At 42.2% G+C, this 12,645-nt stretch overlaps 3 protein-coding genes across 3 annotated transcripts in view; all 3 read left to right on the top strand.

The window, feature by feature from the left end:
• LOC117535523 (thiosulfate sulfurtransferase-like) overlaps window positions 1-2,243 on the top strand; it is a 2,513-nt gene extending 270 nt beyond the window's left edge. Inside the window, exons 1-2 of the mRNA XM_034200027.1 lie at window positions 1-391; window positions 1,938-2,243. The exon at window positions 1-391 is cut by the window's left edge and continues 270 nt beyond it. Coding sequence (XP_034055918.1) covers window positions 1-391; window positions 1,938-2,233 — 687 coding nt within the window. The 3' untranslated portion in view covers window positions 2,234-2,243. The remainder of the gene's footprint in view (window positions 392-1,937) is intronic.
• Window positions 2,244-3,555: 1,312 nt separating this feature from the next.
• LOC117535522 (thiosulfate sulfurtransferase-like) lies at window positions 3,556-5,762 on the top strand. Its single transcript, XM_034200026.1, has 2 exons — window positions 3,556-4,415; window positions 5,394-5,762. The coding sequence occupies exons 1-2, from the start codon at window positions 3,827-3,829 to the stop codon at window positions 5,690-5,692; spliced, it is 888 nt and encodes a 295-aa protein (XP_034055917.1). The 5' UTR covers window positions 3,556-3,826; the 3' UTR covers window positions 5,693-5,762.
• Window positions 5,763-7,496: 1,734 nt separating this feature from the next.
• Window positions 7,497-11,887, top strand: LOC117535521 (3-mercaptopyruvate sulfurtransferase-like). Its single transcript, XM_034200025.1, has 2 exons — window positions 7,497-8,127; window positions 11,190-11,887. Exons 1-2 carry the CDS (start codon window positions 7,539-7,541, stop codon window positions 11,486-11,488), a joined length of 888 nt encoding a protein of 295 aa, XP_034055916.1. The 5' UTR covers window positions 7,497-7,538; the 3' UTR covers window positions 11,489-11,887.
• Window positions 11,888-12,645: the final 758 nt, after the last annotated feature.

The raw sequence follows: 12,645 nt of genomic DNA, 5'->3' as shown, positions 1-12,645 counted from the left end.
ACCTCAAAGTTCGACCATACGCTCCCAAATGAGCAGTTTTTCGCAGACTATGTAGGGAATTTGGGCATTGGAAATGACAGCCATGTGGTTGTTTACGACGCCAGTGACTTCGGAGCGTTTTCCTGCACCAGGGTTTGGTGGATGTTCCGCTTGTTTGGCCACCCTCAAGTGTCGGTGCTCAACGGGGGGTTTAGGGACTGGGTCAAGCGAGGACATCCGACAACAGGCACGTATAGCCGGCCTGAAGCAGCGCGCTTCACCGCCACCATGGAGCGCTCCTGGGTGAAGTCATTCGAGGACATGACAAAGAACATTAACACACAACAGTTCCAGGTGGTGGACGTGAGGCCCCGGGAGAGGTTCCTTGGATGGGAGCCAGAACCAAGAGAGGGTATGTCTAATGTTAGCACTTAAGTACTTTTTAGTTTTTGTGCTGCACATTCTTTTAATAGGCCTACAAATAAATGTGCCGGTGAATCAAAGTCACTACAAAAGGGCATCATTTATATAGCAAACAGTTCCCCTCAAAAAATCAATAATGCAAAGACATGACAGCAGTGTGTAGTATCAGTGCTATGCTAAATGAGTGCAAAGGTCATATAGTATAGGCTAGGCCAGGGGTGGGCAAACTTTTTGGCTCGGGGGCCACTATGAGTTTTAAAATTTGACAGACGGGCCGGGCCAGTAGCAGATCGGGAAAAACATATTTAGCTGTCCACTCCTCATTATACACTCGGCACTCAATGTTGACTTTTCTTTTCTTTGGTCCACTCATTGTTACAGATGCAGGTTCAAAGGTGAATTAGGTTCAAAGGTGAATTATTGCGTCATCGTTTGCGTCATGACGTAAACGTTTACATGCCTTCTTATGACCCACACAGCGTTTTACGTCGCTGATTTTCTCCGCAACACCGCTCACAACAACATCAATAGAGGACTGCGTCGGGTAGTTTTTAATTATACGAAGCCAGATTCAATTAAAGAACTACTTCTGCAACCGTGTACCTTTCTCCAAGTGCTGTGGTGTATTGTTTATTAATGTGGTTCAGCTGCATTACTGCCTGCTGCAGTGCTGCTCGTCTACCGGAGTTTATTCTCCCGTTAACTCGCGGCAGCTGAAAGGTTTTCATTGTCTGACTGGCACACAAGCAGCTGATAAATATCCCCCACCCCCATAAGTGAATGTGTTTCAGTCTGAAAGCTGTTTGGCATCACAACGCTGTTATGAAAGTTTCTCTGGCATTCTACAGGTGATGTTAGCAAATCAGACTATCTTGACTACTTGTTGCTATCATATTGTAGCATAAGCCGTTTTCTACACGCATATTTTACCGGCTTAGTTTTCGTTATGATTTTACTTGTGATGGCCACATGTAGCCCATGTATTGATTGCATCCGATAGCTGCAATAATACAAAACAATGTGACAACATTCAAAGAAATGGCCTGTCACATTGTGTCCACCTTTATTATTGAATTTATTGAGGTGTGATTGTTTTACTAAAATGTATTTTGAATGTTTTTAATGTAATGTCACCATTAATTTCTAGCACTCTATTGTGATGTTCCTTATAAACCAGACTTTGTTTAAAGCCCCTAAGGATTGGGGACAGAACATATATTTTTGTTTCACAAATCCTTGAATATTGAATATTTGATCTTGACATTCGCTAAGAAACTAAAGCACATAGCCAAACAAATATCAGACAATGATTACAATGTTGTTTATTGCTGATTGGTCCACGGAAATAGGTGACTATATGATATATATGAATAAAACACATATACAGAAATGTATCACATGAAGTAACCATAACTGTTGTAAATTTAGCAAATAATGTAGGACCCCATTAAGTAAGAGAACATTTGAAAAACAGTGGTATTTAATTGTGCTACACGTGTGTCCAAAGATGTATCTACTATATTTTTTTCTCACAGGTGTCAAATCAGGTCACATCCCCGGCTCTAAATGCATGCCTTTCTTTGAGTTCCTGGATAAAGACGGCATGATGCTCTCCCCGGGGAAGCTGAAGGAGTTCTTTGAGCAGTCTCAGATCGATCTGCACAAACCTCTCTGTGGCTCCTGTGGCTCCGGGGTGACGGCCTGTCACATGGTGCTGGCTGCTCACCTGTGCGGGGCCCCGTGGGCCACTGTGTACGGCGGGTCCTGGTATGAGTGGTTCACCAAAGCTCCACCTGAGCATGTAGCCACCGAGGTCAAACCAGAGATTTAATTTACCAATCTGCGTTAAAAAAAATCACACTATGATATATTCTAATGGTAATCACAGTTAAATAAGCTTCCATAACAGAGTTCTAAACTTAAGTAGGCTATATGCTGTGTGTGCTTGTTACAAAATCAAAATGTGGATTTTTAAAGAGGTCCTATATGCTTTTGGGGGTTTTCCCTTCCCTATGTAGTCCTGCCCTGGGGGTCTTCTAAGGCTAAAATCCCAAAGTTCCCTCCACTTTTTTTGTTTACTTCCTGAACATAATGACATCACTATGCAACGGCTAGCGCTCCAACACATTGTACATGATAGGCTACAGGGCTGGACCTGGATCTCTAGGGGTTGACCAATCACAACAGAGCCGGCCAGCTAACCAATAAGAGCAGACTGGGCTCTGGTTTCAGACAGAGGGTGAAAAGAGGTGCTGCAGCACAGGAAGTATGAGAAAAATAAAGAGCTTTTTGAACATTAAAGCTTGGAGACATGTCACAGTAGGGGTACTACATACATTTGAACATCAGCAGGAGAGGACTCTTTAAAGACACTACATACTGATATACACCTGAAAACTATAATAGGGCCCCTTTAAAACAAAGTCTGTATTTTATAAGAAACCAGACTCTAATCTAGATCATGCAATGTTTGCTTAACATGTTAAAATAAACTACTGCTGTCATATTACCGAGACAGGCCTTATTTACTGAGAATCATTTTACATGACATGTTAGACGCTTTTATCCAAAGCGACTTACATACTCAGTACTGTGGGCAATCCCCACAGGAGCAATTTGGGGTGAAGTGTCTTGCCCAGGGACACAACGACAACGACACAACTCCCCTGATCCGAACACCAATGCACTAGTCCACTGCGCCACACGCCTAATTCTGATTTTAAATAATATTAGATGGTGCTGTTTTCAATGTTGCTGTTTTTACTCCCCTTCTCCCCCATTATTGGAGTATTGGTGCCATTTTATGACAATAATTGAGTATTTGAAGAACATTTTGAGCTTTTTCTTATAGCACTTGCCCCATGTGGGCTCTTGTGGAGATGTATCCACATGGCACAGCCTGCTGGTGCTTTGAGGTAATACACTTTAAAAACAATCTGCCTTTGAAGACTTTATGAAGTCCAGTTTGTAGGTCAAAGCCCTTTACCTAACAGTTGTGAACTGACTAAGATGAAGCACATTAGAAGTAAAAAAAATGAATCAGTTTAAGTATTTGTGATTTGACATGAATCTATTTTATAATAATAATTTCAATAATTTCTTATTAATAAATGCAAGTTTAAGAATGTGTCTAATTGTATTTGGTTGTCTTTTTGTTGGCCTATTATCTTCAACTTTAAATGTTCCTATAAACCCATTGAGTGTAAGGGAGACTTGGTCAATCAATATTTATTTGACCTACAGTATGTTGCCTGTCCTCCACTGACAACTAACACAGTTAAATATTTACTTTTCTGGTTACTGAATAAAGGAGCCTTTCCTCAATGCCATGCACTGGACATATTGAAAGGGAAACAAAAGATGACGCTATATATTCAGAATTAGCATAACAAACGCAGGAGCTTGAACTGACTCTCGGCTCGTCATGGCGGCACAGACCCGGGCTTTGGTGTCCTGTCAGTGGCTGGCAGATGCAATCAGAAATAACCTGGTCGGACCCAAACTTCGCATACTCGACGCGTCATGGTACCTCCCCAAAACCAAGCGCAACCCGAGGGCAGAATTTGCGCAAAAACACATCCCAGGTTCCTCGTTATTCAACCCGGACAACTGCAGAGACAAGACTTCTGCTTTTGATCACACGCTGCCAACTTCCAGCCACTTCTCCCAGTATGTAGGAGATCTGGGCATCGGGAATGACACACATGTAGTTGTGTATGACACCAGTGACTTCGGGCCGTACTTCGCGCCCCGGGTGTGGTGGATGTTCCGGTTGTTTGGACACGGTTCTGTGTCGGTGCTGGACGGGGGCTTCAAGAACTGGCTGGCTGAGGACCATCCGGTGACTTCTGAATACTCCAAGCCGGAGTTTAGTGAGTTTAAGGCGACCCTGAATGCTTCCTGGGTGAAGAGCTATGAAGACATGCTGGAGAACATCAGGACCAAGAAGGTACAGGTCGTGGATTCCAGGTCCGCGGGGAGATACAGGGGTCTGGAGCCGGAGCCCAGAGACGGTGAGATGCATATTTAAACTACATGTTTTTCCATTGTGCAGAAACTAGAGCAACTCAATTCCTAAGTCTTACATTTCATAGGAAAAATGCAAAGCTCAGAAAGTTGCATGACAATAATGAATTGCAATTCTGCCAGTTTTATGCAATAAAAATAAATGACCATGCCAAAAAGTGTAATTTCAAACACAGTTTGTTGATGTGCACGTATCAATCACAATGACATCCTAGAATAATTACTCAAGATATTTTAATACAGTATAAAAGCACATAATTTACACTGTAATAAAATATCTTACTTAAAAGTACTGGCAAAGGTATTGGTATCAAAGTATATTTAAAGTACCAACAGTAAAAGTACTCACCTTGCAGAATGGCCTTTTCATAATTGTATGTGTTATATATCTTGGTTGTAATTTTGTATGCATTATAGAGATCTTAACTACTTTATTTAGTGGCCTGTATCTTAATCCCTAAAAAATGTAACATTATTTTACTTTTTTATTTATATTTTTGCATCAATAATCTGAATCTGTAAAGTAACTATACTCTAACATATCAGTAAAATATCGTCTAAAAAATGTAAATACTCAAGTAAAGACGCTTACAAAAACCTCAAAATCATACTTAAGTACTTGACATTAGTAGATCTGCTCAGTTGCATTCTCCTACTGAATAGTAGTTTTGAAAAAAAGGAAATGTACCCAAGATCCATTTACTAAATGTATTTTTCGCCACATATCGTTATCAAGTTTCAGATTTATTGACATATGCACAATAGATAAAGATGGTCATGGTGCCAACTGAACCACCTTCATTACAACGAAGCATCTGCTGAGGAAGTCCGTTAGTAGTGTCTGAAAGCTTCTGGGAAATATCAGATTATAGATCCTCAAGTTGTGTTTGTTTTCTTTATCTTATTTCATTATTGTCCCAGATTTTCCCACAGATGTTTCTCACTCCTCTGTTTCACCCTCACAGACACACCGCCGGGTCATTTCCCCGGTACCATCAACATGCCGTTCCCTTCCTTCATGGACGCCTCTGGGAAGCAGCTGGACTCTGAAGGCCTGTCCAAACTGTTCAGCGCGGCGGGGGTGGATCTGCAGCAGCCGCTCTGGGTCACCTGTAGCCAGGGGGTCACGGCCTGCCACGTTGTTCTGGCCGCTGATATGCTCGGGCACCCAGGGGTCTGTGTTTATGACGGCTCCTGGCGTGAATGGTTTAAAAGAGCATCTCCGGAGTATATCATATCAGAGGGAGAGGGAAAGAAGGTGTGATAAGAAGCAAGGCTCTTAGTTTGACAAGGGAAAGCTTCCAGAAATAAACAGAGTTCTAAACTTGAGTATACGCTGTGTGCTTGTTATTTTCTTCCTCCCAACCCCCATCCCCTCAGGAAGCCTTTTGCCTCCTGTCAGGTCATCATTGAAAATAAGAATTTGTTCTTAATTAATTTTCCTGGCTAAATAAAGGTTGTACTACTACTACAAAATAAAAATGTGGATTTTAAAGAGGCCCTATGCTTTTGGGGGGTTTTCCCTTCCCTATGTAGTCCTGCCTGGGGGTCTTTTAGGCTAAAATCCCAAAGTTCCCTCCACTTCTTTTGTTTACTTCCTGAACATAATGGCATCACTATGCAACGGCTAGCGCTCCAACACATTGTACATGATAGGCTACAGGGCTGGACCTGGATCTCTAGGGGTTGACCAATCACAACAGAGCCGGCCAGCTAACCAATAAGAGCAGACTGGGCTCTGGTTTCAGACAGAGGGTGAAAAGAGGTGCTGCAGCACAGGCAGTATATGAGAAAAATAAAGAGCTTTTTGAACATTAAAGCTTGGAGACATGTCACAGTAGGGGTACTACATACATTTGAACATCAGCAGGAGAGGACTCTTTAAAGACACTATAATAGGGCCCCTTTAAAACAAAGTCTGTATTTTATAAGAAACCAGACTCTAATCTAGATCATGCAATGTTTGCTTAACATGTTCAAATAAACTACTGCTGTCATATTACCGAGACAGGCCTTATTTACTGAGAATCATTTTACATTACTTGTTAGACGCTTTTATCCAAAGCGACTTACATACTCAATACTGTGGGCAATCCCCACAGGAGCAATTTGGGGTGAAGTGTCTTGCCCAGGGATACAACGACAACGACACAACTCCCCTGATCCGAACACCAATGCACTAGTCCACTGTGCCACACGCCTAATTCTGATTTTAAATAATATTAGATGGTGCTGTTTTCAATGTTGCTGTTTTTACTCCCCTTCTCCCCCATTATTGGAGTATTGGTGCCATTTTATGACAATAATTGAGTATTTGAAGAACATTTTGAGCTTTTTCTTATAGCACTTTCCCCATGTGGGCTCTTGTGGAGATGTATCCACATGGCACAGCCTGCTGGTGCTTTGAGGTAATACACTTTAAAAACAATCTGCCTTTGAAGACTTTATGAAGTCCAGTTTGTAGGTCAAAGCCCTTTACCTAACAGTTGTGAACTGACTAAGATGAAGCACATTAGAAGTAAAAAAAATGAATCAGTTTAAGTATTTGTGATTTGACATGAATCTATTTTGTAATAATAATTTCAATAATTTCTTATTAATAAATGCAAGTTTAAGAATGTGTCTAATTGTATTTGGTTGTCTTTTTGTTGGCCTATTATCTTCAACTTTAAATGTTCCTATAAACCCATTGAGTGTGAGGGAGACTTGGTCAATCAATATTTATTTGACCTACAATATGTTGCCTGTCCTCCACTGACAACTAACACAGCTAAATATTTACTTTTCTGGTTACTGAATAAAGGAGCCTTTCCTCAATGCCATGCACTGGACATATTGAAAGGGGGAAAAGAGATGACACTATACTAAAAGTTAGCATAACAAAACCAGGACGTTGAATTAACTTTTGAAGGTGAATCAGCAATTGCTCCAATCACGAAAGCACAATATCTTCCTGCACTTATAACAAGCATTAAAGGGCGATATGTTGAGACACAAACAAACGTTTCCTATTTTTCATGTTTAGGCTACTTTCCATGGTCCCCTTTAAAAAAACCTGCCTAACGGTTCCCTCTATCGCCCGGAGCTTGTACTGACTCTCTCGGCTCGTCATGGCGGCACAGACCCGGGCTTTGGTGTCCTGTCAGTGGCTGGCAGATGCGATCAGAAATAACCTGGTCGGACCCAAACTTCGCATACTCGACGCGTCATGGTACCTCCCCAAAACCAAGCGCAACCCGAGGGCAGAATTTGCGCAAAAACACATCCCAGGTTCCTCGTTCGTTGACCTGGACGACTGCAGCGACAAGACCTCTGCTTTTGATCACATGCTGCCAACTTCCAGCCACTTCTCCCAGTATGTAGGAGATCTGGGCATCGGGAATGACACACATGTAGTTGTGTATGACACCAGTGACTTTGGGTCGTACTGCGCGCCCCGGGTGTGGTGGATGTTCCGGTTGTTTGGACACGGTTCTGTGTCGGTGCTGGACGGGGGCTTCAAAAACTGGCTGGCTGAGGACCATACGGTGACTTCTGAATACTCCAAGCCGGAGTTTAGTGAGTTTAAGGCGACCCTGAATGCTTCCTGGGTGAAGAGCTATGAAGACATGCTGGAGAACATCAGGACCAAGAAGGTACAGGTCGTGGATGCCAGGTCCGCGGGGAGATACAGGGGTCTGGAGCCGGAGCCCAGAGACGGTGAGATGCATATTTAAACTACATGTTTTTCCATTGTGAAGAAACTAGAGCAACTCAATTCCTTAGTCTTACATTTCCTAGGACAAATGCAAAGCTCAGAAAGTTGCATGACAATAATGAATTGCAATTCTGCCAGTTTTATGCAATAAAAATAATGACCATGCCAAAAAGTGTAATTTCAAACACAGTTTGTTGATGTGCACGTATCAATCACAATGACATCCTAGTAGAATAATTACTCAAGATATTTTAATACAGTATAAAAGCACATAATTTACACTGTAATAAAAATATCTTACTTAGTAAAAGTACTGGCAAAAGTATTGGTATCAAAGTATATTTTTAAATTACCAACAGTAAAAGTACTCATCTTGCAGAATGGCCTTTTCATAATTGTATGTGTTATATATCTTGGTTGTAATAATGTATGCATTATGTAGAGATCTTAACTACTTTATTTAGTGGCCTGTATCTTAATCCCTAAAAAATATAACGTTATTTTACTTCTTTATTTATATGCGTCAATAATCTGAATGTGTAAAGTAAAGTAACCCTATAACGAATCAGTAAAATATTGTCTAAAAAGTGTAAAAAATGTAAATACTCAAGTAAAGACACTACAAAAACCTCAAAATCATACTTAAAGGTGGGGTAGGTAATTTTGGAGAAACCAGCTCGAGTGCGCTAGAATTTGAAAATAAACAGCCGGAAAAAATCTGCCACTTCCTCACAGAGCCCCTCCTCCAACACACACGAACGTGCACATGACCAATGAGGGCCCGAGATAAGTTTGTGCACAGATGGAAGGCTGACAGGCAGGTAGGCCATCCAGTTACTTTAGCCGGGCCGGCTCAGATGATTGGTCGTGCTTTTTACAGTACTACGGCTTCCACAGATGAAATATTTGTATATATTAATGTCAAAGCATTTCATGTATTCATTGCTATCGGGATGTTAAGAGCATTCCATGGAATATAACACAAAGTGTATCTCGAGCCGGTGTCTCAAACTTACCTACCCCACCTTTAAGTAGGCTACTTGACATTAGTAGATCTGCTCAGTTGCATACCCCTACTCGTAGTAGTCCACTTACTACATGTATTTATCCACATATCATGTTCTTAAAGATTCATTATTGTCTCATGCACAATAGCAGATTTGGCAAAGAAAATCTTAAATCCCAGGCTCCTCTAACAATGCAACATACATTACATTGCATTTAGCTGACGCTTTTATCCAAAGCGACTTACAATAAGTACATTCGACCAGGAAGACACAACCTTGAAGAAAACAGAATCATATAAGTACATCAGGCTTCATAGAGCCAAAACATTTCAAGTGCTACTCAACTGGCTTTAGATAAGCCAGTCCTTTATTAGTATATAAGTGCTTTGTTAATAAATCTATCGCTCGAAGTGGAGTCGAAAGAGATGAGTTTTCAGTTTGCGCCGGAAGATGTGCAAGCTATCTGCTGTCCTGATGTCAATGGGGAGCTCATTCCACCATTTTGGAGCCAGGATAGCAAACCCACGTGTTTTTGCTGATGGGAACTTGGGTCCCCCTCGCAGCGAGGGTGCAGCGAGTCGTTTGGTTGATGCAGAGCGTAGTGCACGCGCTGGGGTGTACGGTTTAACCATGTCCTGGATGTACGAAGGGCCAGATCCATTCGCAGCATGGTAAGCAAGTACCAGTGTCTTGAAGTGGATTCTAGCAGTTACCGGAAGCCAGTGAAGGGAGCGGAGGAGCGGAGTGGTGTGGGAAAATTTAGGAAGGTTGAAGACCAGACGAGCCGCTGCATTCTGGATGAGCTGCAGAGGTCGGATGGCACATGCAGGTAGACCAGCCAGGAGGGAGTTGCAGTAGTCTAGGCGTGAGATGACGAGAGCCTGGACCAGAACCTGCGTCGCTTTCTGGGTCAGCTGGGGACGTATCTTCCTGATGTTGTAAAGCGTGTATCTGCAGCAACGGGTTGTAGCAGCGATGTTTGCAGTGAAGGACAGGTTGTTATCTAGGATCACACCCAGATTCCTTGCAGTCTGAGTCGGGGAAACAACAGAGGTGCCGATGTTGATTGTTAGGTCAAGAGTGGGACAATCTTTTCCCGGAAGGAAGAGCAGCTCAGTCTTGTCAAGGTTGAGCTTGAGGTGATGAGCAGACATCCACTGAGAGATGTCAGCTAGACAAGCAGAGATGCGTGCGACGACCTGGGTCTCTGAGCGGGGAAAGGACAGAATTAATTGGGTGTCGTCAGCGTAGCAGTGGTATGAAAAACCATGCGGGCTAATGACTGATCCGAGCGAGTTTGTGTACAGGGAGAAGAGGAGGGGACCAAGAACAGAGCCCTGAGGGACCCCTGTAGTTAATTGACAAGGGTCGGACTCAGACCCTCTCCAAGTCCACCCTGTAGGTACGGTCTTTCAGGTATGAGGTGAGGAGGGAAAGTGCAGAGCCTGAAAACTCCAAGTTTTTGGAGCGTGCGAAGGAGGATCTGATGATTCACCGTGTCGAATGCAGCAGACAGGTCCAACAGGATGATGACAGAGGAGAGGGATGCAGTTTTGGCAGTGTGCAGTTCCTCAGTGACAGCAAGGAGAGCAGTTTCTGTGGAGTGACCTGCCTTGAAACCAGACTGGTGCGGATCCAGAAGGTTGTTCTGATGGAGATAACAGGAGAGTTGTTTAAAGACAGCGCGTTCAAGTGTTTTAGACAGGAACAGGAGGAGAGAGACAGGCCTGTAGTTTATAACATCTGACGGGTTGAGAGTGGGTTTCTTTAGGAGAGGGTTTACTCTTGCCTCCTTGAGACTGTTTGGAAAGTGACCTACAATACTTCATAAAAAAAAAATAGTGCAAGATAAAGATTGTCTAACTGTAATTGATGCCAACTGAACTATCCATGCAAACTAAGCTGCTATCTGCTGATCAGTTCAATAAGATATGTCTGAAAACTTCAAGAAAAATCAGATTATAGATCCTCAAATTGTGTTTGTTTTCTTTATCTTATGTCATTATTGTCCCAGATTTCCCACAGATGTTTCTCACTCCTCTGTTTCACCCTCACAGACACACTGCCGGGTCATTTCCCCGGTACCATCAACATGCCGTTCCCTTCCTTCATGGACGCCTCTGGGAAGCAGCTGGACTCTGAAGGCCTGTCCAAACGGTTCAGCGCGGCGGGGGTGGATCTGCAGCAGCCGCTCTGGGTCACCTGTGGCTCCGGGGTCACGGCCTGCCACGTTGTTCTGGCCGCTGATATGCTCGGGTACCCAGGGGTCTGTGTTTATGACGGCTCCTGGTCTGAATGGTTTAAAAGGGCATCTCCGGAGTATATCATATCAGAGGGAGAGGGAAAGAAGGTGTGATAAGAAGCAAGGCTCTTAGTACAAGAGTGATAGATAAAGAGTATCACAGTAGCCTCATAGTATACTTTCTAGTGATTCTGGGGAGATAGTACATGCTGGAGCTTGTTACGAAACGTAATAACTAACTTAACACTTCAGTTGCTAATTATCTACCTATGCAACTTATCTGACTTTCCTTACAGTTTCATATTTTAGAATGGTTTGCAATATCTGGAAATAACATGAATGTTTTGTTTGTGTCTCAATGTATCGTAGTTAAAGGACTCTAAAATGTATTAAGATGGGGACATTTGATTGTTGTAATAAGTGCAATTTCATGATGGAAGCAGGTCAAGTTGATGTATTGATGAATGTTACAAATGTGAAAATAAATGGTTGGTTTTGTTATGCTAAATTTGACCACAGTGTCATCTCTTTTTTACCTTTGAAATATGTCCAGAGTGCATGACATGGAGGCACAACTCCTTTATTTAATAACCTGAAAAGTCAGAAGGGTTGGATAAATAATGATTGACCAAGTCTTCCTTTCAACTCATCTGAATTAAAGGAACCTATTTTCTTATATCTAGTGCTGATTCCGATGCCAAAAAAGTGCAATTTGTTTTTTACATTTTTGCAAAGTTACTTATAAGTAACTTGGTGTGAACTGTGAAACTTTAAAAAAAAAAAAATTAAGGAGATAATAGGCCCTCAAAAAGAATGCAGCTTCTGCTCAGATTGTTTCAACAAAAAAAGGAAAAAAATCGGGATGCTGACGCAGAGGAAATCAAAACTGGTTCAGTCCGGTTCCTGTTCTTGATTTGAGGTGTCTGGCAATATGCCCGATTTTCAGAACAACGTTTTTGCATTGAGGCTTTTGTTACACAACGGTGGGACTTTGTGCACCAGTCAAATGTATAATATTTGACTCAAATAGGACCATACATGTGTATTAATGTAACAAAATAATTAATAAACTAGTGGGTAAGACTCTTTTTTTGCCTTTGGAGATTGCATCAAAAGCTGTGCCCTTGTTTCAATCGGCATCATCGTCTTTTGCAATTTGGCATCTTTTTTAACATTATAGGTAATAACTTTACTTGTCTGTGATGTCAGCTGTTGCTATGCTCCTTGGGGGTGAAAAGCAAAAAAAATTGAAAAACAAAAGGCCATTACCA

This window comes from Gymnodraco acuticeps, unplaced genomic scaffold (assembly GCF_902827175.1).
Source record: "Gymnodraco acuticeps unplaced genomic scaffold, fGymAcu1.1, whole genome shotgun sequence".
NCBI lineage: Eukaryota > Metazoa > Chordata > Actinopteri > Perciformes > Bathydraconidae > Gymnodraco > Gymnodraco acuticeps.
The sequence above is the reverse complement of the archived record's forward strand: the minus strand, read 5'-3'. Positions and strand labels throughout refer to the sequence as shown.